Source organism: Apiospora marii (genome assembly GCF_038362585.1).
Source record: "Apiospora marii strain CBS 49790 chromosome Unknown utg000004l_segment0_segment1, whole genome shotgun sequence".
Lineage (NCBI taxonomy): Eukaryota > Fungi > Ascomycota > Sordariomycetes > Amphisphaeriales > Apiosporaceae > Apiospora > Apiospora marii.
The window spans coordinates 1,815,370-1,842,441 of NW_027117376.1; the positions used below are offsets into that span (position 1 = coordinate 1,815,370).

At 55.3% G+C, this 27,072-nt stretch overlaps 9 protein-coding genes across 9 annotated transcripts; 2 read left to right on the top strand and 7 right to left on the bottom strand.

Moving 5' to 3' along the window:
- Window positions 1-7,730: 7,730 nt before the first annotated feature.
- On the top strand, window positions 7,731-9,913 carry PG985_007519 (uncharacterized protein; the record flags this gene model as incomplete). The annotated part of the gene is made up of 3 exons (XM_066827287.1): window positions 7,731-8,310; window positions 8,362-8,448; window positions 8,511-9,913. 3 exons carry the CDS (start codon window positions 7,731-7,733, stop codon window positions 9,911-9,913), a joined length of 2,070 nt encoding a protein of 689 aa, XP_066684962.1.
- Window positions 9,914-11,208: 1,295 nt separating this feature from the next.
- On the bottom strand, window positions 11,209-11,862 carry PG985_007520 (uncharacterized protein; the record flags this gene model as incomplete). Its single annotated transcript, XM_066827288.1, has 1 exon — window positions 11,209-11,862. The coding sequence occupies one exon, from the start codon at window positions 11,860-11,862 to the stop codon at window positions 11,209-11,211; it is 654 nt and encodes a 217-aa protein (XP_066684963.1).
- Window positions 11,863-11,904: 42 nt separating this feature from the next.
- Window positions 11,905-13,497, bottom strand: PG985_007521 (uncharacterized protein; the record flags this gene model as incomplete). The annotated part of the gene is made up of 1 exon (XM_066827289.1): window positions 11,905-13,497. One exon carries the CDS (start codon window positions 13,495-13,497, stop codon window positions 11,905-11,907), a length of 1,593 nt encoding a protein of 530 aa, XP_066684964.1.
- Window positions 13,498-14,314: 817 nt separating this feature from the next.
- PG985_007522 (uncharacterized protein) lies at window positions 14,315-15,864 on the bottom strand (the record flags this gene model as incomplete). Its single annotated transcript, XM_066827290.1, has 2 exons — window positions 14,315-14,683; window positions 14,758-15,864. The coding sequence occupies 2 exons, from the start codon at window positions 15,862-15,864 to the stop codon at window positions 14,315-14,317; spliced, it is 1,476 nt and encodes a 491-aa protein (XP_066684965.1).
- A 431-nt stretch (window positions 15,865-16,295) lies between these two features.
- Window positions 16,296-16,940, bottom strand: PG985_007523 (uncharacterized protein; the record flags this gene model as incomplete). Its single annotated transcript, XM_066827291.1, has 1 exon — window positions 16,296-16,940. One exon carries the CDS (start codon window positions 16,938-16,940, stop codon window positions 16,296-16,298), a length of 645 nt encoding a protein of 214 aa, XP_066684966.1.
- A 94-nt stretch (window positions 16,941-17,034) lies between these two features.
- On the bottom strand, window positions 17,035-18,289 carry PG985_007524 (glycosyltransferase family 2 protein; the record flags this gene model as incomplete). The annotated part of the gene is made up of 2 exons (XM_066827292.1): window positions 17,035-17,706; window positions 17,771-18,289. 2 exons carry the CDS (start codon window positions 18,287-18,289, stop codon window positions 17,035-17,037), a joined length of 1,191 nt encoding a protein of 396 aa, XP_066684967.1.
- Window positions 18,290-18,970: 681 nt separating this feature from the next.
- On the bottom strand, window positions 18,971-20,170 carry PG985_007525 (uncharacterized protein; the record flags this gene model as incomplete). The annotated part of the gene is made up of 1 exon (XM_066827293.1): window positions 18,971-20,170. One exon carries the CDS (start codon window positions 20,168-20,170, stop codon window positions 18,971-18,973), a length of 1,200 nt encoding a protein of 399 aa, XP_066684968.1.
- A 533-nt stretch (window positions 20,171-20,703) lies between these two features.
- On the top strand, window positions 20,704-22,517 carry PG985_007526 (uncharacterized protein; the record flags this gene model as incomplete). The annotated part of the gene is made up of 2 exons (XM_066827294.1): window positions 20,704-21,217; window positions 21,271-22,517. The coding sequence occupies 2 exons, from the start codon at window positions 20,704-20,706 to the stop codon at window positions 22,515-22,517; spliced, it is 1,761 nt and encodes a 586-aa protein (XP_066684969.1).
- A 2,665-nt stretch (window positions 22,518-25,182) lies between these two features.
- Window positions 25,183-26,111, bottom strand: PG985_007527 (uncharacterized protein; the record flags this gene model as incomplete). The annotated part of the gene is made up of 2 exons (XM_066827295.1): window positions 25,183-25,539; window positions 25,599-26,111. The coding sequence occupies 2 exons, from the start codon at window positions 26,109-26,111 to the stop codon at window positions 25,183-25,185; spliced, it is 870 nt and encodes a 289-aa protein (XP_066684970.1).
- Window positions 26,112-27,072: the final 961 nt, after the last annotated feature.

Below are 27,072 nucleotides of genomic sequence, written 5' to 3' on the forward strand. Positions count from 1 at the left end.
CACAGCCATACAAGATCCGGAGCCACAGCAGCTGTATCAAGCAGTGAAATTGCAGCCCGTAAGCCCACCATGACCTGGGGCCATAGTCCATAATCTTGATTCATCAAGGTTGTTCATTCACATAAACAGGACTTCAAAGACATGATAACCACTGTTTGACCAAGACCGGTTCCGTGATGGGGAAAAACTGCGAGGAGGGGTATAGAGGGGCAGCTGCTGGGTACTCCCAAAGTACTGCCTTAGCTCGCCCACTACTTCGCATGTACCTACCAGTCTCCAGTGCAGCGATCAATGGTAGAAACCCCAGCGAAACTAGGTAGCTGAGGATAAGTCTGTCCAGACTACCATCTTATTCACTGTAGTATAAGGTAGTAGCAGCGTGTAGGCACATGTAAGACAGTGGATGTTGTTATGGGATATCAAAAGCACAGAGAGGTCAGCTACTACCGACTTCAGTGCCGTCGACATCATTGGATTCTGCCGATCCAAAATCCTCAGTTCGGCCGAGTGCTAGAGGCCGCCGTCAGCTCTCCGTCATATATGCAGAGGTCACCTCCCCCTACTAGCCACAGGCTCAGTCAGCTATGTAAAAGCCGTGAAACATGATCCTGCAGGCGAGTTATGAGCGTGACGGCTCCGCGGAAGCCAATGGGAGCAGCCCCTACAGGCTGGAGTCTCAGATAGTACCCTGAGCGAGCCACCCTACGACTTCGCCCGGGCCTGTGCCGTGTTTGATTAAGGGAAAAGGGCTTTGATGAAGAACCGAGAATTTTGGATGCTGAGCGTTGGTGGTTGGAGCTGATCTTCAACCCTCACTTTCACCACCCCATGCACCATGTGCTTAGGCCGTACATGGTATGGGTGGAACCCTCGTGGATCTTCGAGCGACCCCATCCCACTACTATACGACATGAGCAGGTAGGGATCGGTGATTCGGTGCGGTGCTGAGAAAAGTTGGGCTGCTTGTTCAGTGACTTGTTGACCTGTCTGTACAGTATGCCTATGCAGCCATGTTGTGTTGGAGATGGAGGATTGCGGGTCGACTTGGAGGTATTGTGAAGCTTAAAGTGTGTCGTACCCGCATTATGCCCATGTGTCAAGCACACACTGAACGAAGTCTTTTTTTTTTTTTTTTTTTTTTTTTTTTTTTTTTTTTCCGCCAGGGCACATCATCCTGCCGACCTCGCTTTTCGGTGAGGCAGGAGAATTTACTCGATGTCGTGCTGTGCCGTTGCACAAGTGTTTGGCACCGCGTCGTACGGGCGGGCGACCCTGTGACTGCGAGCATGCCTGTGTTAATCTTCATCTGTCAGTAGCCGCGATGTCGCACGAGAACCCCAGATTATCCCTTCTGCTCCCCCAGGCAGTTTGTTTCCTATGATGGCTTCCCTGATTGGGCAAACCGGTCGTCGATGCCGAGCCCACACGATGCAAATCCATCAATCAGTGTGTGTGCCTTCGTCTGTTCGCCAGCCGGGTTGCAAGTCGGTCTTAGACATACAGATTTTTCTGTTTCGAATACTGTACTGCAGATTATGTAGGGCACGCCTGTAACTACTCCGATTTGCCGTCGAGGCTAGTGAGCCAGCAGGAGGGGTCTGTATACGGAGTGATTGGCTCGCATTCACGGCAATGACGCCATCGCGCAGAGCAAGTCGTACGGTTTGGCCCTCGTATGTGAGGTATTGTACTGTATGTCAAAATAGCCCATGCCATGGGAGCATGGGCAGTACGTATGGGAGGCAGAGATATGTACGAGTAGAGGGCAGAACAGACATCAATGCAAAGTGCGGAGATGAGTGGTCGGTGTTTGGCCGATTCTGTAGCCGGCCTTTGAAAACTAGCGCATGCCCTAAAAATGTACCTACAAGGATGCACACCTTGTCCTAGGCCAGGGAGGTGCATCAAAACATCCATCCTCAATTACATGCCCCTACCCAACCAGGCTGCTGATCACTGTAATCAACCCATCTGATGCGATTCACTGATTGATCAATCTCTTCTCTTGTTGATAAGATAGCCCTGTCTTAGCTAGGAACCGGCAGCTAGTTGGTATGTTTTGCAGTAGTCTTCCACCTTCACGCTTTCTTCGACACACGTACTGTGCTGGCCCCCTAACGTTTGGCATAAAGGATGCGCAACTGGATCAGAGGTGTTCTTGCATCAACGGCTAGTATAAAATGAAGCTCCGTCATGGTTGGAGGTGGGGTTGAGAGAATGGATTCAGTTCCGAAATATCCTCGACTAACCCCCTCGCCAATTCTGGGGTCCGTCATTACAGGCGCTGGAAAAGATCCGAGAGCCGTGTGTTAGTATTCTCCTTGTGCATACCTCAATTTCCGGACATGAACCAGGGAAGTTCGGCTGAGCAACCGTAGCATTGCAAGAGAGCACTACAGCGCTGTAACGTGCCCTTCTGTCTACTTTCCTCACCTGGCCCTCCTCCCCTCTCACCTCTTCCTACCTAGCCTTGCATGTCTACTATGTACCGTGTACATCCAGGGTAAGATGGGAGTAGCCGGCCCCGACTTGGAGCCCAAAGGTTCTCATTGGCCCGGGTCCATTACTATGTTGGCAGCGTGCCGGCCAGCGTCGCACTGTGGGGGCGAAACGCGTTGGGTATGCCGCACCACAACCGACGTCCAGAAAGAGTGTGTACCACCCGGAAGATTGTCGAGATCTATCTCCTCAAGCGGTGATGCTACATCATCCGCACCGGCGACGTGGGGGTTCCATTACGTGTTGGCGCAACGAGCAAAACGGATACCGCCACACGGCTTCCTGGCAACTGGGCAACGAAGCATGACTACAGGCGGCTCCTGATAACATTAACTTCATGACATGGGCTACCTATGTCGTTCATCTTTCGTTTTAAGAGGTCAGACCACGAACGCTGCTCGGATGTAGGTCGGAGTCAATGCCCCAAAGTCAGTGTCGAGTCGGATAATGCGTGCACCTGTCTTGGGGCGAGGCCAGCCCCCATGATGCCGATCTCCAGGGGGTTTGGGCTCATATTTGTAACGATATCAAGTTGAGTCAAGCGACGCATACAGCTTTCGAACCAAACCCACTCAACGGATTTGATAGGCTCCCAGCGTGAAACATTCGCAATGTGTCCGTTGTTGTATGCTGGCAGCAAAAGTTTCCCATGTTGGTCGGGTACCGGGTGAATCTGCGGCCGATATACCTGGCAGACAATTGCGGTAGGTACTTCACGAACCCATGTTTTTGCTGCCAACATTCGAGATATCGGCACAGTACCTACGTGGCGCCAGGCTCCCTGTCGTATTGAGTCGTTTCCTGAGGTCACTACTCGCTAGTCATGCCACTCATCCAGGTGCCCAGCTACCTCGCATGCATCTCTACCTTACCATACTCTGCCATGGGTTTTTCAATTTCGTACATCCACATGGCGCTGGGGATCTGGTGTTACGTGTACACGATAATGCAAGAAGGTGTAAGCAGATCAGGTATAATCTCTGATCAATTCTACATAGTAAAGAGGCGAAAAGTGTCCTGCCCCGCCGTGCGGCGCGATGCGATGCGATGCGATGTGATGTGATGAATGGCGGCCGTTTCGATGCTATTTCGATTTCCCACTCATAATTTCAATCCCAGATCCCCGAAAGAGGCCCACGGGTACGGCCAGGTGAAGTACAGGTATTGCCAGACAGACCGCGGGCAGGACAGACCTATCAAAACGGGTGACGGCGGGATGATTAGCGCAGGGTCCATGTTCCATTTGCAGCAGCCCCCCGTTCAGGCCCCCGTTATTACTTCCTATTGTGCAGGGAAGGGACCGCGCCCGCAAGGCAAAGGCCAGTGCCAGCCCTGTAGAGAAACGGGCGCCTGTGCAGAAGCCGCCTGTGCCCTGTGCTGTGCTGGATTCAACCTCCCACCAGCTCGAGCCTAATTTGGTTCCCGTCCGACCGTCCATGCTAGGTTCCTTGCTTTTGCCCATCAATCCATCTTCACCCAGATGCGGTGGATGCAGCAGTAGCAGCAGCTAATATTGGACATCGAGAAGAGATGTGCCCTAATCAAAACGCAAGAAAGCGGCACGGCACAGAGGCAAGCAAAACAAGGAAGAAGAAAGCCTCCGAATGGCCTCGACTCAATATTAATATTGTGTGGTTGCTTAATGATTCGTTTTTAATGATATGTAGCGTTTAGGCGCACCAACATCGAACGCCCCTCGGTATTGGTTGGCCCTGCTGCCCATCTTAGCCGCAGGCACTTCCCCCCGCACTCAGGGAACTGGATCAAATAACGAACTGCGACTTGCCTAGCCGGAAGATATGCACAGACGCAAACGCACTCACTCAGCCAACAACCAAGACCTTCTCAACCTCTAAATATAGGGTTGGCTCTTACAATATTGAAATGACAGATGACGATGGTCAATGTGTGTTCACGCTGTGCTGTAAGGTAGGTATGCACATCGTGGCTGGCAGTGACCAAAGCCAACCGCATGTTCCCCATCATGGAAAGACCCGTCTCTGACTGACTGCCCGCTTGCTTGCTTGCTCGCTTGCTTCAAAAAATGGTTGATGGGGGCACAACCCGAGGATGCAGCCATGCATGATATTTTGTAGCAAACTGCGTGACCGGCTTTTCATGCTACTACCAACTAAGAGAGCGTTGCATCTGTCATCTGCTTTGGGCACCCCTGATGGCTATCCGATAAGCACTTTTGAGCTTAACCTTTGCGGCGCAGGCTCATTCGCCCGTTCACCTCGTCGGGTCTACATCGCTGTTTGCTAACGGGTTCGGGCCGAGACCTCTGGAGACATGTACAGGCAGGTATATGGAGTTGAACTGATTTTTCCTCGCTCTTCTCTCCTTTGCGTCAGCCTTCATTACTTAATCTCATTTCGAGCATCCCTGGCTTCAGGACGCCACAAAGTGACAAGATACGAGCCTACATGGTCGCACGGCAGCGTCCTTGGCCTGCAGTCGACCAGTGGAAAGATTGGCAGGGTACGAGGGCCCAGCATTGGTGCTGGCGCAGTGACATCAGTTCAGCCACGCGGGGAAATAGACACCACCACCAACTTCTGCTGGGCATGCATATCATATAGTGACCCCTCCGGTGCGATTCCGACTTGGTAGTGTACGGTGCTGCAGCCATTACAACGGCTCGAATTTAGACTTGACCCGTATTCAACATGGAGGCGTAGCCAAATATGCACCGCCCACCCATCCATTCCATCCGCCCATCCGCCCATCACTCCATTTCCCTCCGCTCTCCAGACAAGCGAGAAAGAAAAGACAGGAAAAGAAAAAGGGTTGGCAATACAAATGCAATGCACACAACCCCTCTACTAGGGTCGGGGCAGCGAGGGCTTCGTCCGACCAAATCAACGGCTGCATGCAACCACATACGCTCATCTCCCATGAGCCCAATGTCTTAGAAAATAAATGGGCATTGCCGGAGTTGTCTATTCAAGTTGCTCTCGTTTGCCGGAGGCAGAGAGATGCGATGATGATTTTGATCATGACTATGATATGATACACTGCGCCTGCAGCGACAAGGACGGATCGGCAAGAGACTGGCGGGTGGCGTATGATACCCGACTGATAGATCTGATAGACCTTGCTTGCTTGCTTGCCCTCCCTGCCGAGTGGTCGAGCCCCCATACCCGCGCCGTTCAGTCGCCGCGACCAGTCGAAGTGGCTCATGCCAGGATTCGAAGCCACGACTTTGATTGTTGACTACTACCCGGGAGCGCACGCACCAAAAGTTCTGGTGACAGCCATCGGCAAGGAAGGTCATTGCTGGAGATGGGTGGCTGTCCTCCCGAAGTACTTCGGCAGCCTCATCAGATATGCTAGCCGCTGTTGTGGCAGGACGATGTAGGTTGAAGGCACGTCGCCTTTCCCTTTTGCTTCAATCTACGCAGCGCATACATAGCATACATCATCTGGATCAAAACTATGTCAATGTGGTCCGAGAAGATTTAATTGCCCGTCCTCCCCCCTCCCCATTCCACTCCAAATTTACGATGCGGATCAACATGGAATTTTGGATGAATAGCATGCACAATCATGTGGACGACAAGTCGTTGGCCAAGGTTAATCGTGATGGAGAGACAGTGTCGCGTCGTCGGACGAAAAGGCCCTTGGTGTCTTGGAAAGACCAAGAAGAAAAAGAGAAAAAAAATTAATCATCAAAAGTGTGTTATGCAAAAGTACCTCGAGGCTCTCGACGACCCGCCGGATGGTTTGGGCAAGTATCGCGATGTACCGCAGGGTATCTCGCAGGGTCCCGCTAGTGCACGCTAAGAGCAGTAAGTGGTTGGAAGCGCTTAAGATGGACCGACGATGGCTACCAGGGTAGCGACATGGATTGATAGGTGCCAAGCTTGGACCCCATCCACATCCACCAGCGACGCTGTGCAGGTGCAGGTGCAGGTATCAATTCCAGCTACTGTCTGCCCTCTGCTCTGTACATCCCACTAGCCCATACAGACCCAACCCAGCCAGTCCTGTCGCCTCGACTCGACTCTCTCTGTCTGCACTTTCCTTCTCCGGCAGGTAGGTATGTATGTAGGTACTGGATGTACCTAGCGCAAATGTCTCCCAACTTTTACTGCAGTCTGCCTGCTGCTTGCTGCTTGCTCGACTCGTGTCTTTTTCGGCAGGCCGTGGCAGCAAAAAAGAGAATACGACATACGGGGTGCGCGCACGAAAGAGGGACTGGGACACGAGAGGGAAAAGGGACGTCCTACATCCGCCCCCGTCGCCCACTCTCTGCCCCGACCTCAGCCAGCTCCCAGACGACTGTGTAACTACTGCCTGCCAGCTTGTCCATCCATCACAGGCCTTTTCCCGCCCCATCAAACACATAGCTTCGGCCTACGGCACGTTGGGGCCATGATAGTAGTGCCATCCTCCTCCGTCCAGCCCTCCTCCACCTCCACTTGCTGTTGTCCAAAGTATCATCATACCTTGCTTTGCCCTCTAGCATGCCACTTCTGCCATGTACTAGGACCCAGTACCAGCAAGACCTACTCGACCTAGCGCCTAGGGGACTCGGGGTGGAGCCAGTCGCTTCCATCATCTCTTAAGCCTTTTGTCGTCCTGCCCAAGCGAACCAACCCTGCTCCCTCGAACACACCCTGGTCGCTAGTGCGTAGATGGGGCAGCGATGTGCATCTCCCGCCGATATCTCTACTGTTTCCGCTAGCGGACCCATGGTATCAGACATTCATACAGACTTACATCGCCCGAGAAAAGGACCCTCTTCCCATCACCACTACTACCACCCTGATCTTGAACCCCTCTGCTCGTCCGAACCCTTTCTTCATCGGTTCACATCGCCGCTACAGAGCAGACAGACCCCGGGCTGCTTGCTGCTTGTCTCGAGCACCCTCCTTTTCCCTGTTACTGCTGCTGTTGTTGCTTGCTGCTTGCTGTCGTGTCTGGCGGCGGGACCAGGCAGCGCTACTTTGTTGTTGTTCGATTTGGATCATCGCCCCCCCATATGTTGATCAGCTTTAGCCATCCCCACCCTTTCCTGCATGACCTCTCCTTCTAGTGGGCCTATGACCTTGGCTAGGAATATCTGATCTTCGCTTCATAACGCCACGCTCCCTCGAGGAACTCCTCCGGTTCTCTGTTTCACTTTGCTCCTCATTCTCCGCGAGGACTACTTCTACTACGACCTGGGTCGAAGGAGACCTTCGTCGTCTTACACACTATTAGCCATGGACTGTTCATCAATAGCTATGGTGCGGAACGCGTCTGGTCTATCGTGGACTGACAGCCAGAGTTCAACCTCGGAGGACAACTCTTCCATCTTCATGCAATCCACAAACCTCTGGTCGACGAATACAGCCACGACAACACGAATAGACACTGGACAACTATCACCAATCAGCACGGAGCTGGACATGCCTTTGGCTGATACGACACATTGCGGCATGCCTAACATGGTTCACTCGGCCACATCGTCGTGCACGAATGACTCTTGGGGCACAGGCTACAGCGAGGGACCGGAACAATGCGATGCTGGGGACGATGTGCATTGGGAGCAGGATTCCGACGATGTGCTGACGGTCCCCAAGATGGAGCCTGTCGAGGACGACGACTTCCACATGGACGACCTCAAGGAAGCACCAAGGACACCACGGCCCTCCTCCAGTTCGGGAGCAGCAGTAGCCAAGGCTAAGAGACCCAGAGGCCGGCCACGAAAGCACCCCTTGACGCCCCAGGTCTCGGCCAACAAGATCGCCAAGGGCAGGTCAAAGACAGGTTGCATTACGTGTCGGAAGAGGAAGAAGAAGTGCGATGAGGCGAAGCCTAGATGTAAGCATGTCGGAGCATCTCGTTGACTGTGTGCTGGCTAACTCTTCAAAGGCATGAACTGTGAGAAGAATGCAGTCGTCTGTGAGGGTTACAATGAGAAGACGATTTGGAAGAGCGGAAGAGAGAAGGCCGAAGAAGGTATATCCGTCCCCTGTCGCCTGACCAAAGCCTTTCAGTCCCATCTAATACCCGCGATACAGAGCGTCGGAAGAGTCTCCCTCTCATTACTCTGCAGCCTATTTTCAAGGGAGTAGAGACACCCGAGGACATGATATTCCTCCATCACTACATCAATCACCTCAGCGGCGTCTTGACTGTCGAGAGCCAACACAAGAACGCCTTCAAGGACATGCTACTCCAAATGGCTGTTGAGCATCGCGGCCTGATGCACTCAATCCTGTCTCTGGCCAGCGAGCACATCGACTACGAGACACCGTACGGAGCCAAGATCCTCGAGTCAAACGAGAGGGTCACCAAGGCGAGCCTCCAAGCCCGGTCGGAGTTCCACCACAACGAGGCCATGCACACCTTCTATGAGGACATCGGCCGAGAGCAGAGCAGGAAAACAGATGATGGGACCGTGAATCTGTCGGTTCGGTACGGCCAGATGCTATGCTTATTGCTCAAGTCCATCGCCAACGGCAGCCACAACGGCGAACACCGTCTGCATCTCCAGGCCTACAAGAACCTCATTCAAGACTCGCCTCCTGATGACTCGGGCTTCCTCATCTTCATTACCGAGTTCTTCCAGTTCTACGTCTTCGCCGACGAGTTGATTCGCTACCCACAGGTACATGTACCCCGCCTGGCCCTGGAGACTTGGGAACCGTGGATGACGATTGAACCGGTTCGACTGATTGGCGTTTCCGATGGTCTGTTCAAGTATCTCACCCAAATTACCACCATTCGGAACACGATCCGGACCAATATCCTAGCCAGGATTGATCCCGTGGTCGATTACACGTCGCTCTACCGCGCGGCCGAAATCGACGCGGCCATTCGGGACTGGACCCCACACTGGCCCCCTGGCGACAGCCGCGAACGCGTGGGACTGCTGTACAAGCAGATGATGTGGGTCTACCTCTTCAGGACCATCTACCCCCCATCCTCATCGTCGTCGCCGCCGCCCGTCATGGTAGGCCAATCATTCGGCGCCACCACCTGCTCCGGCAACTCGCCGCCCTTATCACCCACATCGCCCGTCCACCCGGACCCTTCATGTTCCGACAAAGCGGCATCGTCGTCGCATCGGGCGGAATCACCACAGCCAATTCGGTATCCGCCTCATCACGACAGCCGCATCACCGTTGCGGTGGATGAGTCCCTGGCCATCCTGGAGTCATTCAAGCCCAGCGATCCTGTCCAGACCCTGCTTTTGATACCTTGTCTCATCATTGGCTGTGCTAGTTTCGCACCGTCGCAGCGATCCAAAGTCCAGGACGCTGTCAGGGCCGTGCGGGGCTACACTGGGCTGCGCAACTGCGATCTGCTTCTGGAGGTGTTAACCATGGTCTGGCAACTCATGGACCAAGGCGAATGGACTCAGGTCTGGGATTGGCAAGGCGTTGCCCAGTCCATGGGACTCGATTTCGCTTGCGCCTAATGGCGTGCCAACTCCCCACTAACTAGGTCTGCCAGCCAAGGCAGACCACACACATGATTTTGGTAGTATTGAAACACGACTTCAAACTCCAACCTACCAATTTCTCATTTCCGCACATCCATCTGATTTCGCAACTCCATGCGCATACGCACGACATACACGCTGTTTATTTTCTTATACCCCACTCGTTTTGTGTAACTTTTCCTTTCAGCGTCCGTTGGCGGTCAGACTTCTTGCATTACTACAAGGTGGCAATAGTGCTTTTGAGCGATTGGCGGCAATTGTGGGCTCGTCGTCCACTTGGGCGGCGAGCTACAGTGATACCCTTTCAGCATGTGTTCACGCGGCGACGATTGTATGAAACGAAAGCAGTCACCGCGGGCACGGGGGCGAACGAGAAGAAGGAGGGCTGCTCTACATAGTGATGATATAAGGTCCGGACAGGCGGCGTTTTTGATATAGGTCGGTTCGGGCGGGGATTGGTTGGGAGAGGGAGACCGGGATGCACGGAACCAGTCGGCTCTTTGCATTTACTCATTTGTTCGGGGATCCCATGGGGGATCAGGCAGGCGGGATATTTCTTTTTCACATCATTGCATCATCGTGTCCTCGGCTTTTTGGCGTTAGACACAGGCACCGTACGTGGATTAACTACGGCGGGCCAGGCGGCCAAGTTTTCTTTTTGTTATCAAAGCTTTTTCTACTATCGTCATGGCCTGCGCGTTTGCATCATCCTCATCATCATCATCATCAATATATAGTTGGCTTACTGTTTGCTCCCCTCTATTAATCCTACTCTGAAACCTGAAGGTCTGATTCATGAGCTTTGATGTTTAATTTGCCTAATTGGACTGTCCGCCACGGGGGATGCATGATTTCACTTGTACGGGAATACTAGATGGATCAGATTGCTAAGATATCACCGTAGTTTATATACAGGCCCTGGGATCAAGCTAAGACAGGAGATAGTCTTTGTTATTCATCTGCAATGTGTGATACATATCTTGTCTTGCTATCTAGATGAGTTAGTGAATATTCATCAGCAGCAGCCTGTCCCCAGAAGTCATCAAATCTGCCCCCTTCAATATATCCTGAGGTGAAGCAATTCAGGAAGTTTCCGTACCGGTACCTTTTCCAAGGCAAATCCAATACTGATTTTTCAAAAGCCCAAATCGAAAGTGTATTTTCATATGAGCACCATCAGCCGAGTTTTGGCAGCAGGTCGGCGGCTTCTCGACCTATATCTTTACCCATAGCTCTTGATTCCATGTCTCTTAAGCCAAAAATCATAACTTTCATTCCCACATTGGCTCTGGGGTCGCGCGGGCGAGGCTACCCGGCACCGTAAAGGGGTCATCGACGGAGTCGGAACCAATATCATCGTCATCGTCCATCAAGCTAACGCTTTCGGTGTTGGTTTCGTTGTTGTTGTTATCGTAACCATTGCTCTCGTCGTCCTGATAAGGGGAATAATACTGTCCACTGCTGGCCGATGTTGGTGCCGTTGCTGTGGTCTCGCTCAAGGAGTCGCCACCGTCACGGGCTGGAGAAGTAGCACCATCACCACCCCATAGGGAAATTTGGGCGCGCCAGCCGCTCGTCAGATGGGGGCTCGTCAGATGGAGGCTGATGTCCACTTTGTTTCTGCTATTACTGGCGGTTTGAATGGGTGCGTCAGCTCTGCTGCTGCTGTTGTTGGCTGTGACTGCGGAAGAAGAAGATGGTGCGTCGAGAAAGCCGCCGCGGATGGCACTCACTTGGTTGTTGTTATTGTCGTTGTTGTTGTTACTCTCCGGGGAGAAGAAATCATCGTTTCCGCTTTGGGAAGTCGGGGTTGCGGTAGTAGAAGAAGGGCCGGCTTTGCTTTTGGTTTTCTTCTTCTTGGAAGACGACAGCGTTGTCGCTACTGCCCCTTCATCAGCGTTAGGTACTGGGAGGGTTCCGGACATCAGGTACGAACCATCACCAACGTCGCTGTCGTCGTCGTCTCTCTAAGCTGCGACGGCCTTGCCTTTGTTCTTTCTTGGCTTGCCCTTCTGTTGCTGCTGCTTGGGCTTCGGTTCAGGCTTAGACTTGGAGGACTTTGGCGACTGTTCTGGTTGCTTCTCCCGTGCCGAGTCTTCTTCGTGCTCCTTGGCCGCTCGGCTCGGACTGGCGCTGGCGTCGGCTTCGCCGTTGTCGTTGGTATCTTTGGTTGGGACGGCCTTAGCTTTGCTATTGCTAGGATTACTCTTCCGTTGTTTTGGCTCCGGGTCAGGCTTTGTCTCATCCTCGAAATCATTCACAGAACTGTTCCCGGTATCGTTCCCGAAATCGTCGTTAACAACGTTCGCTGTATCGTCCCCGAGATCGCTGTCCGTTACGTCTCCTGTTACGTCTCCTGCTTCGCTTCCTGTTCCACTTCCTGCGTCGCTTCCTGCTGCGCCGTTTGCTCCGTTCTCGGGGTCACCCGATGATTTTGCCTCTGAATCTGCATCTGGGTTTGCCTCGGTGTCTTCCGCTGGAGCCGCCGCTGGGTCTTCCGCTGGGTCTTCCGCTGGGTCTTCCGCTGGGGCCGGTGCTGGGGCCGCCGCAGGGGCTGCTGGCTCTGCCGCTGGTTCTGTAAGAGGATCGGCCTTCTCCTTTCCCCGCTCGTCTGACTCTTTTGGCTCTTCTGGGTCTTGCTGGTTCGACTTGGCTGTCTGCCCTGACTTGGCCGTCTGTCCTGACTTGGCCGTCTGTCCTGACTTGGCCGTCTGTCCTGACTTGGCCGTCTTTCCTGGCTTGGCTGGCTGTCCTGACTTGGCTGTCTGTCCTGGCTTGGCTGTTTGCTTCGTCTGGGCCGTTTGTCTTGACTTCGTTGTCTGACTTGTTCCCTTGGGTGTGTCGTTCCCCCTACCTACCTTGATATTCGGTCTTCCTGGCGGCTTTTGTGCGCCCGTAGTTTCCTCGGGCTTCTGAGGCTTGTCCGGCTCGCTCGAGTCCTTCGGCTGCGCCTTTGACACCAGCGTGGCCAGTTCGCGCGCCAGACCGCCAAAATCCACGGTCACGTTCCCTTGGGCGCCATAGTGGTTGTTGCTGTGATGTTGGTTGTTGTTCGACTCATTTCCCCGGCCAGTGTAGTGCACGACGTTTGGCGTCCTGGGCAGCGGCGACGGCGGGGTTTCCGACTTGTAGGGCTGGTGGTGCCGGGTCGGGTTGCGATGGTGAGGGGGAGGGCCATGAGTGCGAGGGGTGCTGGGGCTGGGGGAAGGGGCAGTGAAGTAGGTGGTGGGCATGCAGAGGCAAAGACCGAACAGCTCTTCGACGAGGGAGTTGTTTACGGGGGGTACATCACGTCCAGAGCGAGCAGGGCGAGGGGCCGCGCGTCCTGGGTCGTCCTGGCGGGGGAAGTCCGGGTCCTCGTTGCGCATGCGGTCGATTTGGTTGGAGATCTCGCGGAGTTGCTCGCGGGTCAGGTGACTCTTCTGCGGGTTGGTGACGTCGTTGTTGCCGCTGCGGCCTTTGCTGGGGTTGTCCGCGCCGGGTTTGGTGGGAGGGGGCGAGGTGTCATCTTTTGATGACGATTTCTTGGAGGCATTGTCCTCCGCATGTGAGCCTGCCATGGCACTTCTTCCTTGCCGAGCGGGCTCAGGATTGACGAGATGATTCCTGTGGTTTTCTGGTGTGTTATTAGCGGGTATAGTATAGTCCTTTGTCTTTGTTGATGCTTTGTGTGTGGTTGGAGAAGGTTCAGTCAAGTTCTCTGCGACTCGGGAAATTTGTGCTTTCAGAAGTTCTCTTGGCGTTTCTTGGGATTCGAGAAAGAATTCTGTCATGCCTGAGGGGTGGGTTGACGCGGTGTAATACGCGTTTTGGCCAGACACTCCGACTGGCTAGGCGACTACCTATTATCTTTGCACATGATCAGGGTACGCGTAAAGAGCTATCGCTATCAAAATCCAGGCAGCACAGTCAAATACGGTCGCCTTGCCAAACAACTATTTCGTGTTCCTGATTGGAAAGCATGTTTATCATGTACCTAATCCACCCACTCTAAACCCCAAAGCTGTGCCCACCACTGAACGGCACATGATAAATAGTTACCTTGCCTCTGTGTCGAACTTTGTCAATCCGTTCTTTTACTTTCCTAGATTCCACAACTGCTCCAAGACAGCGATAGGACCCCAAGAACAAGAGACAGTGGCACCGAGGCATTCTTTAAGTCCCTGGGGAAGGACTCCATCCATTATGCGAAAAATACCAAGGGTCCGATAACCATGAAGCAATGACAGAAGCAGACCTAAGCAAAAGATACATCGTGGACAGTATCAAGCCCCCCTTCCCGATCGGGTATCGTGCGGTGATGTACCCCCGTCTCCTCCTAAATCTACTATAGCATAATAAGGAGAGGTTTTAAGCCCGTGTGACTATAATATATGCTCAACATGTCCAATCCAGAACCCTGTCCGCCAACCAGCCACTAACGGACTCCAGCTTCTCCTTGCGATACCGCATGCTCTCTGGGTATCCGTGGCCGAGCCAGATGCGGTCGTCCAGCTTGCATTCGTACTGGTAATAGTACCACTGCACGCAAGAACGCCAGCCCTGGCAGGCCGCCTCGCAGTCCTTTTCCGACTTCCACGACCGGTCCCAGAGTGTGCCGTCGCTGGCATCTTTCGGTCGCTCGACCGTGAGGACGGACTGCGGCGTCAGATGATAACGGCCGGACTGGTTATCCCACCACGCCTTGCGTCTACTTAGCGAGGGTGCGATCGCCAGTTTGTAGAAATCTCCATAGGTCAGGGATTTCTTATGACATCACAGTATTAGTTAGTTGGCTTTTCCACCACAAAAGTACGGGAGTGTATAGGAAGATTACGCACCTCTTCGAAATTCCACGACTTCTCCAGCTCGTAGTACATAGCAATGTCGCGGCTGTGCGCATGGTGCCACGAAAGCACCGGCTTGCACCAGTTCTCGCGGGTGAACTCGTGCCGCCAATGCGGCAAACCATTAAAGCCCCAGGCCCCGCCCTCGGCGCGGTCGTTGGTCTCCGGGTCGCCGAGGTGGACGCCGTAGTCGTTGAGCACCTTGCCGAGTGCGTAGTCGCCAAAGGACGACGCCTCGACGAAGGACTGGTACTTGGCGACCAGGTCCTCCCCGGCGGTGTTACCAAAGGACCGCTCCCAGGCGCCGCGCGACAGGGCGAACCCGGAGCCCCCGTGCGCGAACGTGACGCCGAGCATCTCGCCCAGCCCGCCGAGCCAGTGCGGCGCGCGGTGGTCGTAGGACGACAGGTAGCGCAGCACGTTGGGCAGGAACAGGTAGGTGTCGTCCTCGGTGTAGAGGTACCACTTGGCGCGGGGCCAGTCGCGGCCCGCCCGCTGCACCAGGGGGAGGAACTTGTACTTGTCGAGCCGCCAGCCGCCGGGCGGGCCCTCGCCCGTGCCCACGTCGCCCGGCAACCCCGACTGCTCCAGGTAGTAGTTGTGGGCGTGCCAGTCGCGGGCCTCGCGGTACGCCTCGAACCTGGGACTCGCCTTCACCGACTCGGGGAGGTCGGCGAGGACGTCGACGACGCGGTGCGAGCCGATTTGGGCGTCGGTGTCGGCGTAGATGACGGTGTTCTGGGGATGGATGCGCTCTGGTGCCAACGTGGTGGAGAGGTGGATGGGCAGTCGCCTCCAGAGCACGGTGGCGCCTGTTTTCAGGATGAGGAGGACGTCATCCTGAGTAAGATTGGCGGGTGCTCCTCCTGGCCCTGCTTGCTTTCCTGGTCCAGGTTTGGTTAACCTCGAGTCCGGTCGAGTCTTTTCCGCTACAGGCACCGGTTTGGCAGGGCTCTGGGCGCTAATAATGTCGGCATGTTGATGTTCTAGCGACAGTTGCTGCCTGGCTGTAGGGTCAACGAACCACCAGAGGAGGCAGACGGTGAAGAAGCAGATGATGGGTGGCACTATGCGATTATTCCGCCGAATGCTAAACGTCATCGTGCAGTGCAACAAGCTGAAGTATGTAGCTAGTCTCTCAACCGGAAAATGTATTAGTCTGAAGGCTTCCTCAGTATGAGTACATGTAGTTTTGTTTTCTTCTTCATTTCTATGTTTCTACTATGGGCTGATAGCTAGGTACTTCCTTGAGCTACGGAAAATCATAGTCCAGACCCCGTTCCGGGCATGGTTCATGAATCGGTCGGTCTGTCGCAGAGATCCCTGTCCGGCTGCTACCGACATTGAATCCAAGCTGGATAGGGGTGATCCGCACTAAACTGGGTTCTATAAGTAATAAGGTTTTTACCAGAAAAACTCAAAGTATAAAACATCCTTGGCGCATAACGTTGCACTTCAAACGGAATCAGGGGAATGCCAAATATAATTATTACCTATATTAAATTATTTAAAGAAAAATCGATTTTTTTTTTTCACTGGTACTTTATGACACTTCTCCACATAAGGTACGCGCCCAAAAGTGCAGTGGCCAGGATGGCCATCACCCTCTGTTCCGGCGCCATGTGCAGGCGGGCGGCCACCCACTTGGCCAGCAGCGCGCCCACGACGCCCGTCCAGACGACGAGGAAGCCGGACTCGTACCAGCGCTTGGCGAGCCCGTCGCGCCGGGCCCGCTCGGCGCCGGACCGCATCGACGTGCCCCAGGTGTCGGCCGTGAGCGTCAGCAGGCCCCACGCGTGCACCGCCGGCTGCGGCACGTTGTAAAAGAGCATCCCGGGCAGCATCCAGAGCGCCGACGCCGCCACGGCCGACCACCCCGCGGACCCCTCCTCCCCGGGGCTGCGCATAGCGCCGTACAAGGCCTTGCCCAGGACGTGCAGCCCGAAGTCGCCCATGCTGAAGGCCAGCAGCTGCCGGTCCAGGAACAGGTAGGCGAGGCACTGGGCGAAGATGGTCAGGAGCGTCAGCTCCCGCCGCAGCGCCGAGAAGAAGAGGAACGGGTGTGAGACCACGTAGACTTTCCAGGGGAGCAGCGTCTCGATGTGTTGAGCTCTCGCCCACCGAACCTGCTGTTGGGTCCAGCGCACGAGCGTCGTGGGATTCTCGGTTTCGGTCATGATGTCGCCCGCGTAGATGATGCGCCAGCCTCGACTCAATAACAACGTAGTCAAGTGCCGATCTTCGTTGACAATCTGCACCGTTCCATTAGCACTAGCTCTCCTTCTTGACGGATGAAGAAGCTCTCACCATGCGTTTGCCCAGGACCTTCTGGTTATACCAAGGCACCAATATAGGCCGAACGGCCGCGAGCCGAAACGCCGCACTCGGCCCACTCTGGCAGTCGCTCACGCCGACCGAGGCGGGCAGGGCGTGGGTGAGGTACTGGTCGCACCAGTAGACCGAGGCGGACAGCCGGGCCACCAGGCTCTCGTCGGCGTTGTGGATGACCATGCCCGAGCTGGCGCCGCCCGCCCCCGCGTCGGCCGCCATGGTGGCGATGGTGCCCTCGACCGAGTCCGGGCGCACCAGCGAGTCCGAGTCCGACGTCCACACGAACCGGACGCCCAGCTGCTCGGCCACGACCAGGGCGAAGACTAGGCTGGTGAACATGATGCCCTTCTTGTGCAGGTGCCGCTGCGACACGAGCAGGTGCTTGATGGGGCCCTGTCCCTGTCCCTGCTGCTGGAGGAGATGCTTCTCCAGGTGCTGCCGCGCTATGTCCATGCATCGGCCCATGGCGATCTCGTTGATGGCGTCCTCGTCGAGCGGGGTCGTCGCTTTCGACGACTTCTTCCGCTCGGCGTATTCTCGCTCCCGCACCGCCGTAGCGACCTCGCCCAGGGGCTCGTCGATGTGCAGGACGCAAGACTGGTCCGGGTAGGTCTAGAGATAGGGTAACAGTTAATGCCGGTCCACACTCTTTCGAATTCATCGGTTAGTTCGTTACCTCTTGAAAAACGTTGATCATCTCCTGATCGTCCGGCTCGTCGCCGTCGATCCCGACAATCAGAAAGGCCCAGCCACTGGCCGTCTTGTAGCTCTCCAAGCACCGCCGCCACAGTTCCGGATCCTCACGCCACCCCACGATCATGGCCACCGCGTCATCGCTGCCGGGACCGGCGGGTTCGGGCGGGGCGAGTCCCATTGTGGCCTCCTCGTCGTCGAGATGTTGTTGTTTCTCATCCAGAAGAAGATCTTGGTCCTCTTTTCTAGGGCTGCTGGCTGCTTTGACTTGGCGCTCGCGGCTAAGCGCCATCCTTCGGCCCTCGTTGGTGAAGCGGCAGTACTCGGCGAAGAAGATGCTGATCAGCAGGTCGACCGTGGCCGGGTACCGGGTATGGACCCCGGCGGCGCGGTAGAGGGGGAAGATGCACAGGCAGCCGATCACGTTGGCCACCTGCCTGAGCAGGCTGACCTTCGGGTGGTCCGGCCAGACGGACGTCGGACGGGGGAGGTACTTCTGCATCATGAAGGCAGGAAAGGAGTGGAATCTCTGATCAGCGCGGTGAACAGGTAATTAGACTCAAAAGCGAAGTGGTGTGTAGTTTTGAAACGCAGGAGAAGCGCCAGGTAGGTACATAATGATAACCTGGTTTCTATTAACAAGTAGTAGCCCGACTTGGTACTGGGCGCTGTCAGCTACACGTCCTCTAAGAGGAGTCCACTATTCGATTGACAGGCCCACTGCTTCTGGGTCAACTTGAAGCCCACATCCCCGAGGAACAAAAGGGTCCATATCTTTGCGGCTCCCCCCATACAGGAAACTACCGCTGCAACGACAGGGGTATAAATATGTAGCATACTACGTCTCCTTACTCGCAACAGTCAGCCCCCGGGTGGTACCATGGTAGATCGGCCCTGAACTCCATCTCTGTCGGAATAATTACCTCTCCACCTGGGGAGCTCGTGTTTCCTGACGTGCCTCGGAGGCAGTGGGGTTTGGTAACCTCTTTCTTCTTCTTTTTTTCTTTTCGATCCATACCAAGGCTTCCCAGCAAAAATAAGGTTTGGATATGTTTTGACAAGGGTGAGAGTGTCATGTAAAATATGAGAGTATCACACCAAGGGTAGTGCACGTGTGCACTTGACTAGCTATTATACAGGTCTAGATCTGTTATCTCAATAAAAGTCTCCGCGGCGCAATTATTCAGAACGTATCATCCTGCGCATCTATCAATCCGATTCTGATGCCCTCCATGACGAGCGGCCAAGTCGCCAGGGCGTAGTTGCTGTCCCGGGCCAGAATGTACGGCACATTCACGCCCGTGTACCCCGTAGGATTCTCGACCGAGTTGAAGATCTTGTGCAGGAAGATGGCGTCGCTGAAGTCGTACACCCATCCCTTCTTTTCGACCTCTGCCGCCGCGTCCTGGGCATTCTCCCAGATCTCGTAGGGGTCCATGGCTGTGCTGCTGTTTACCCCAGTAGCCACGCTTACGGGCGCCCGTACGGCTTCGCCCGCATGGCGGCCCAGCAGGCGGTCGACGCTGTCCTGCTCCCACGAGAAGGGCGAGAACGCCCGGTCGTCCATGATGAGCACCTCGCCGGGGCAGGCGGCGAGGCGGCCCGCGACGCGCGTCAGCAGATTCACACTGTGGGTGATCCAGCCCCCGTCGAAGACGCGGCGGGCCTCGCGGGCCAGGACGCGCACCACGGCCGACTGGGGCACGGCCAGGAGGATGCCGTTGTTGATGAAGGCGTCGAACTGCCGGCCCACGACGGCCCGGAACCCGGCGGCCCGCAGCGGCGCCAGCGGTCGTAGCGTGACGACGTCCCAGTCCAGGTAGACGCCGCCGTGTTCCTGCAGCTGCTCCAGCCGCACGAAGTCGGACTTGTGCTCGACGCGGAGGATGGGGTGGCCGTTGGCTTCCGTGGGGGCCGTCACGCGGTTCAGCCGCAGTAGTGAGGGGAAGGCGGCGCCGCCGAGCGTCTTCCGGGTCCACGAGGAGCCGTGCTGCGCGGCGTGGGCGATGTCGGCGTCGCTGAAGTCGTGGTGGATGTAGATGGCGGTGGGCTGGACGTGGTGGGCGGCCGCGTAGAGGGCCAGGAAGGCCTCGAAGGAAAAATGGAGCGCCGAGTCTGGGTCTTGTTTGAGGTGGACGAAGTGGACGATGGGGGGAATAATGGCCGCCGATCCTCCTCCTCTTCCTCCTCCTAGTGCTGCGGTATCTTCTGGTGAAGAAGGGGCTAGATATTGTTTGAGGGCATGCGCCGGCGACGACGAGGAGAACTTCAACGCGGGATGGTAGGAAAGGATCAAAGTGGCGAGAGAGCCGAGGACGAAGCCACAGATCAGTGGTGCTATAAGACGGTGGACGCCGCGAAGGTCTTGGATCGGGCGTGACATCCCAGCAGCAGAAAGACTCGGAGTCCGAGAGATGCACGTAACCTGGATTGAGCTAGCACATGAGATCAAAAATTCAGCGTACGGATGTATGTACGTTGGTCGAATCACAAGTGCAGAGGTTAGTTCTAGAGTTGTTCCATACCGCGCCATGTCACGCTGTCAATTACCGGGTTGCTGGGAGCCCCGGGCCCGAGACTCGGAAATTCCGTGGAGCAACCATCGTTGGAACTGACTCGCATAGGATTCAGCTGGGTCAGTCTTGGTCTGGAATGGTCAGGGACCGGGGCCCCGGGGTTGCCTTGGCGGGGCGGAACGAGAGAAAGGGTCTTCCCAAAAAAGGAGAAAACCTTATTGTGACCCTCATCCCCCGCCAAGCCCCTGTCTCCATCTTTTACGCTTCGGGGTTCATTGGGATGTGTGTGCTGCTACAATGCTCTTATGTAATGAATCTACAGCCTCAGAAAGCACAGCCTGGAAGGGCCAGATGCTTGCTTGATATTGCACATCAGTCCAAGGCCAATGCAATGATCATCATGCCGCCCAAGAGACGATACATTCTTGGAGTCGCTGGAATCGCCCTACTCTTTGTTATCAGTCTCGGCGCTCTCAGGGAACGACCTTCAGGCTCCGGATACAGCTGGTCGCCTGCCTCATTCGCTCCATCCGGGCTTGATACGGTCTCCGGAAAGGAGGATCATCGGGTTGCAAAATCTTCCCTTCCACTTCCGGCCGAGTACAATGCCGCCATCTTAGCAAATCTCTCGGAGCCCGTTTCCGACTTCTGCAGGGACCGAATGAGTGCGCAGTTCCTCGAGCAATTTAGCCAATGCAGAGCTAGCTACTGTTCAGAAGACTCGGTGTCAGATCTGACGTGTTTCCACACCGCGAGTCCAACAGGATCGAAAGACTCGTTCTGCCTGATTAGAGATGGAATATCTTTCGACATTGGTCGACGGAAATTCACCGTGGACTGCCAGCTCCGGAACCCTTCGCCTCTGGGGGGGGGGAGTCGGCAACCTGTGCGGTTCCATACCGGGACATCACATCGTACGGCTACCTCACCGGGCCTAAGTATATCCTGAATGAATGGATGAGCCTAGGGAAGACGCTACCCTCGGGAAGGCCGAAGGAAGCCCCGAAGCATAGTATGGCGCAGAGCGATAGCTTTGTCGTATTGCTCAAACGGGAGGTCGATGGCAATATCTGGCACTGCATCAACGAGATCATGGCCCTCATGACCACTTTGGACGTCTTGAAGATTACGCCGCGGTCCGACTCTGGACCTGGAGCAGGAGCAGTCCTGGGCCCAGGAGCGATACCCAAGACGGAAATAGTCATCCTCGACGATCTCTCGGATGGCAACTACTTCGAGCTCTTCCAGATGTTCTCGGGGACCAAGCCCGAACGGCTGGATGAGTGGATCGCGAGAAAGCGTATCAGTAAGACAGCCGAGTCCGTGTCGTCCGTCGGCAACGTCATTGTCCCGTTTGCCGGGTCAGCCAACCCCCTCTGGAGCGACTGGAAGCCGATGGACTGCACCGACAACACCATGCTCCGCGTCTTCGTGCAACGAATCTTCGACCTGTACGGTCTCCCCCGCACGCGCCAGCGCAACGCCGCATCATCATCCCCGCCCCGCCGCCTCCGGGTCACCCTGATCGTGCGCAAAAGCTCGCGGCAGCTCCTGGGCCTCGACACGTGGCTCGCGGCCGCGCTCCGCGCCCGGTACGCCGGTCTAGCCGATATCGGCCTCGTCGACTTCGAGGGCATGCCGTTCCGGGCGCAGGTCGCGGCGGCGCGCGACACGGACGTGCTGGTCGGCATGCACGGCGCCGGGCTCACGCACGCCATGTTCATGGAGGAAGGGCGGGGCGCCCTGGTCGAGATCCAGCCGGACCGCCTCTGCCACTGGGGGTTTCGCAACCTGGCCCGGATGACGGGGCAGGCCTACTTCGTCGCCGGGGCGGGCAAGATTGTGGGGAATTGCTATGCGGTGCCCGAGAGCTTACGAGGGGAAGGAGAGGGGAACGGGGCAGAGGCAGGAGTCGAAGTGTTGCCCGACGATGGCAAGGGCGCGGTGTACGACCCGTCGCGGTGCTATGTTCATACCACCGACGCCGCGGCGTGGTCGTTGGGGTGCTCGGACCCCCGGGTCACGGGCGGGGAGCGGTCGTTCTGGGTCTGTCGACACCGCGATGCAGATGACGCGTGGTACCGGACGTGTAAGAAGAAGGAGGCGGCCGATATATGGTGGATGACGAGGTATATCATGGAGCAGGACCGGTTTGTGAAGTTGGTGGGGGAGGCTATAGAAACCGTCCGTCGAGCGGAGGAGGCCTCTCGGTAGGCAATCACGTAGAGCTTGTGAAGAAGTCAAGATCTCCTCGAAAGTCTCCAAATAGTAGAGAATGCATGTATGTCGACTGAATCGTCGTCTCATGAGGATTGGCTCAATATGTCGTCGCTGTTGTAACCAGCATTGTGTCATCCCTAAGATCTTCAGCTTTTACAACTACTTAGGATTCTATCCAGTTGTTGACTCGTGCGGAGTTGTTTGGCAAGACAACGGAGTACCGGGCAAGCTCAATGTCTCCGATTCGATAGCAGTTTGCCCGGTATGCCTCCTGACAAAGAAAGTAAACTCACGCTGCAAGCTACTGTTCGCTTCCGCTTAGATTTATTGGTCAAATCTCTTCAGAAGTCGTTGGCAGTTTCTGATAAATCGTGCTTTGCCGACTTTGACATTAGCTGGCTTAAGCATACTGTTAAACCCGTTAACCTCAAGGGGAAAGAAAGGAAGCCAGCTGCAAGACAGCTAGTTGGATGCCAACGCTGAGCAACGAATTGCTGCTGTTGGTAGAGGTTTGCGAGAATACAGCTGATATGATACTCTGAACATCACTTCCACATATATCATCACCGGCTTCGTCATCAAATCTAGCACCAGAGCCGTCTTGGTCTTCATCCGCTTCGTCGACGTTCTCTGTTTCATCAATCTCACTTAATAACCTCTCGAAAGCTGTGTAATCCCGGGAGCATTGCAATGGTGTCCGGTCATTAAGTCCATGACACTAGGAATGGCGCCGTATTCTATAGAAATTCTGGCCGATTCCAGGTATCCATCCACCTTCCAAGGCATAATGTAAGGTCGACTGGCCCCTATTGTCTACGGTGGCAGTATCAGCCTTGTCTACAACCATGGTATCAGCGCTGCTTTCCAGGAGAAGCTTGTGCATCTCAAGATGAGCGAAGCACGATGCATAGTATTCCGGAGTGTGGCCTCGAGAGTCCCTGGCGTTGATATCGATACCTGGGTAGGATAATAGTTTCTTGGTATGTTCGATATCACCACATTGTGAAGCCGTATGCAGCGCCGTATCCCTGACAAAACTTGGTTTTTCTATCTTCGCTTGAAATTCATTCTCTACTCGATGATCATCAAGGTTGAAGGAAATAATTCACGTAACATCGGACGGCCGACTACTTCTTAATGAAAGACACCTGAAAACTGGTGATTTCGTCTCCCAGGGGCCCGAAAAACGTAGCTAGGTCCCGACTTTGATAACCTTCACATACATCAAGTGCATAGACAAAGCGCACAGGAGAACCACTGCCAAAACTTCTCAAGGCTATTTCGAACATGCGCTTCAAAGATTCGACCCTCCAGCCCCTGAGTGTTTTCTCGCACTGCTTGAGAAATGGCGAAAGCTGCTCAAGGCAATTCTGAGATTGGCTAGGTATTGTCTTTGTAAACTTGCAGGTGCTTTGAAAAAGCCTCGAGGACCATGATCAGACTGGCCAGGCGGCTACCCACCCATGAATTATCTCTGCGGGTTGAAATCAATCCCGGGACTCACAATCCATATCAGCCAGTCATCAGCAGACTCGATAACAGCTTCGACCCTCGCGCCGAGAGTGATCGCCTCCGGCGCCATGCTAAGTGATCATAGCAATTAATGTTCATTTATGACGGCCATAGCTGGCTCATCAGGCAAGTGTTAGTCTTGATGAGGATTGGCTCGTAGGTTGGATTGCAGAACGAGGGGCAACCACCTTTTTAGCAACCTCAGAGCTGGGCAGGATACGCCACCCCAGTGGCGGACAGCTTATGATGATTGGCGCCATCAATCACCGACATCCTGCAGAACGCAGGTAGACGCCTCTGGTTTAAAACCTTGCCCGTACCAAAGAGGAGGTGAACATATCATCAGTTCTTAAAACACCAATGTGCCTCATAGCTTCCGCTCCTTACGAAGCACACCGACATCAAGTTTACACAGCCATGGTCTGATAGGAAGTAGCAATTCACAACTGGGTCAGCAATTCAGTCCTTGTGAAGCGCATTGCAAGGCAGGGCCCCCAAGTTGGGTATTGTCGGTGTGCATAGTAGGGTTGTCTTCTCGTTCATAAGTGAGGTTGCATTTTTAGCCTTCGCCTTCTCGAAGTTCCCAAAGCAGAAGCCCCGGCGCACGTTTCAGCGAGGTGCGCTACCCCACTTTCTCCCGATGTGCTTCAGGATGGATCAGGCCACCACCAGCCGACTACCGAACCCACGTTTGTGATCATCCAGTGATCATCTCAGGGATCTCGTCAAAAGGACTTCTCTGTCAAGAGCACGGAGTTATCAAGCTGTCAATTCTCTAAGCGCTGAGAATCCAACAATCGCGGCTTGCGACCAAGGGGTGCGAGCCAGCTTGTCAGAAACACAATGCCCGCTGTGGACCGTTTCATACACCCCTGCAGCAATGTTCACTTCAATTGGTCACAGTGAGGAGGATATTCATGGAGCGAACAGAGAGAGGCTCTAATTGGGTATGTTCAAGAAGGGTTGTATTTACATTGCAACAGCTGGCGCCGCATGGCATTCTGCGTTCCTGAAGAAAAAGAGGCTATGTACAGTTCATAAAGGCACGCCTGGTGTATCGTCGCTCTTTGGTCTTGTGTCGGTCTTCGAGAAAGGGCTCGATCAATGCTTGTGCATCTGGCAATACAGATCTATCCAGCCTATCTTCTTAAACACGGCCTCCGAAGGGGTTGCCGTTGAAGCCACCGAACTGGCGGTTGTTGCCGCCGAAGGGGTTGCCACCTCCGAACTGGTTGCCGGCGCCAGCCTGAGCGCCCTGGTTGCCGCCCTGGGCCTGACCACCGGCGGCGGCACCGGCCTGGTTGCCACCACCAGCAGCACCGCCGCTGGCAGAGACCTTGCTCTTGATGAAGGAGAGAGCCTCCGAACCGTACTTGGTGACGTACTGGTTGTGGGTGTTGCTGTCGTTGCCGTTGCAGCAGAAGGGATCAGCGGCGTCGCAGTACGACTGGATGAGCTTGGTGTCGTAGGGAGCACACTGGAAGCCTTGGGGACGGGCGGCGAACTAGAGCAATGCGTGTCAGTCAAGACGATCTTGGAGTTTTGGGAAGAAGGTATACTTACACCACCAGCCTTGCAGGTTCCCACGTTGAAGGGGAGACCGGCCTGGTTGTGGGGGTCACCCATGAAGATGGCGGCCTTGACGGCCGAGAGGGCGGTGCCGGTCAGGGTCTGGCCCTGGCCGCCGCAGAGGGCGTTGTCCATGATCTGGCCGCCCTGGGAATAGCCGACGAGGACAATCTGGGTGTTGGGGCAGCGCTGGTTGAGGCTGTTGACGGCCTGCAGGACGGCCTGGGTGCCCTGCGAGGCCGACTGGTCGTACTGGACGCCGCCGCACGACGCCTGGCCGCCGCAGGCCGGGTAGTCGATGGCCTGCGTCTGGGTGCCGGGGAAGGCGCTCTGGACCTGCTGGACCAGGCCGCCCGCGGTGCCGAAGCCCTTGGGCGCCGTCGTCTCGCGCGCGCCGAAGACGAAGATGTTGGGGCAGTTGGAGTTCTGGCGGGCCTCGAGCTCGCTGCCGATGGGGCTGGCGCTGGCCAGGCCGGCGAGGAGGGGGAGAACAGCGGCGGTCTTCATGGTGATGGATAGATGGAGGTGATGCGGTTGGTGGGTGGTTTGTTGATGTTGCAATAAAAGTACTTGTATATAAAAGAGCGACCAAGCGCGGAAAGTGTCAAAGTATGTGATGGGAAAAGAAGGGATATGTCGAAGAATGAATGTCTACACAGCAGCGTCCGTCTTGGCAGTCAGAGGCGATCAACTGAGAGGAGCGGGAAATCAAGTCTTATTATACTGCTCTACCCTTCCCATTCCCAGTTCGATGAGGCGCCGGGATCTAGGGCGAAGGGGGGACCATCTGCTCAATTGGGCCATACTTTACACGGAGCTGTTTCGTGATCCCAGTTAGCTGCCACTGTTGGTGGGACGAACATATTGACATGAGCCGACGGGCAAGTTTAACCCCCCTCAGCCCCACCACCAGCCGTGGGTCTCTCGACGTTGAGAATGCCCCTTGCGGCGACGCGATGCCTGGGAAGAAGCAGAGATCAAGGCGAAAGATTGGAAGGCCCTGATGATCGGATGGGGGGCCCGTCGTTTTCGTTTTCGCCCAGCAGTTGGCAGTCATTTTGCTGCTACTGCTAGTGATCGTGGTCGTCCATTGGTGGGAAGTTTTCGGGTGCCACCGAAGTATGGGGGTGTTCATTTACTGTCAACTGTGCTACCCGAGCGGGCACTATATGCGAGACCCGGGTCGCTGGCCCAGGGTGGGCCACTAGTTCCGAGTGCCGCAGCCCCCCTAAACGGCATAGGGCAATGGCGCCGGCAGATCGTCGAGTTGATTCCAACCTGTCCTGCAATCTGTGATTATTCCGGAAGATCAATCTTGATTTCGGTGCCAAGTATCTTGGATCAACGTAGTTACTATGGCAAACTGATTCCTGTGTTATTCCGAAGGGCCTGCTCGTAGAAAACATACGGTGCACATCCCATTACTCGAGAGCCAGCTCAGCAAAGCGACTCCAACTTCAGGCAAGCT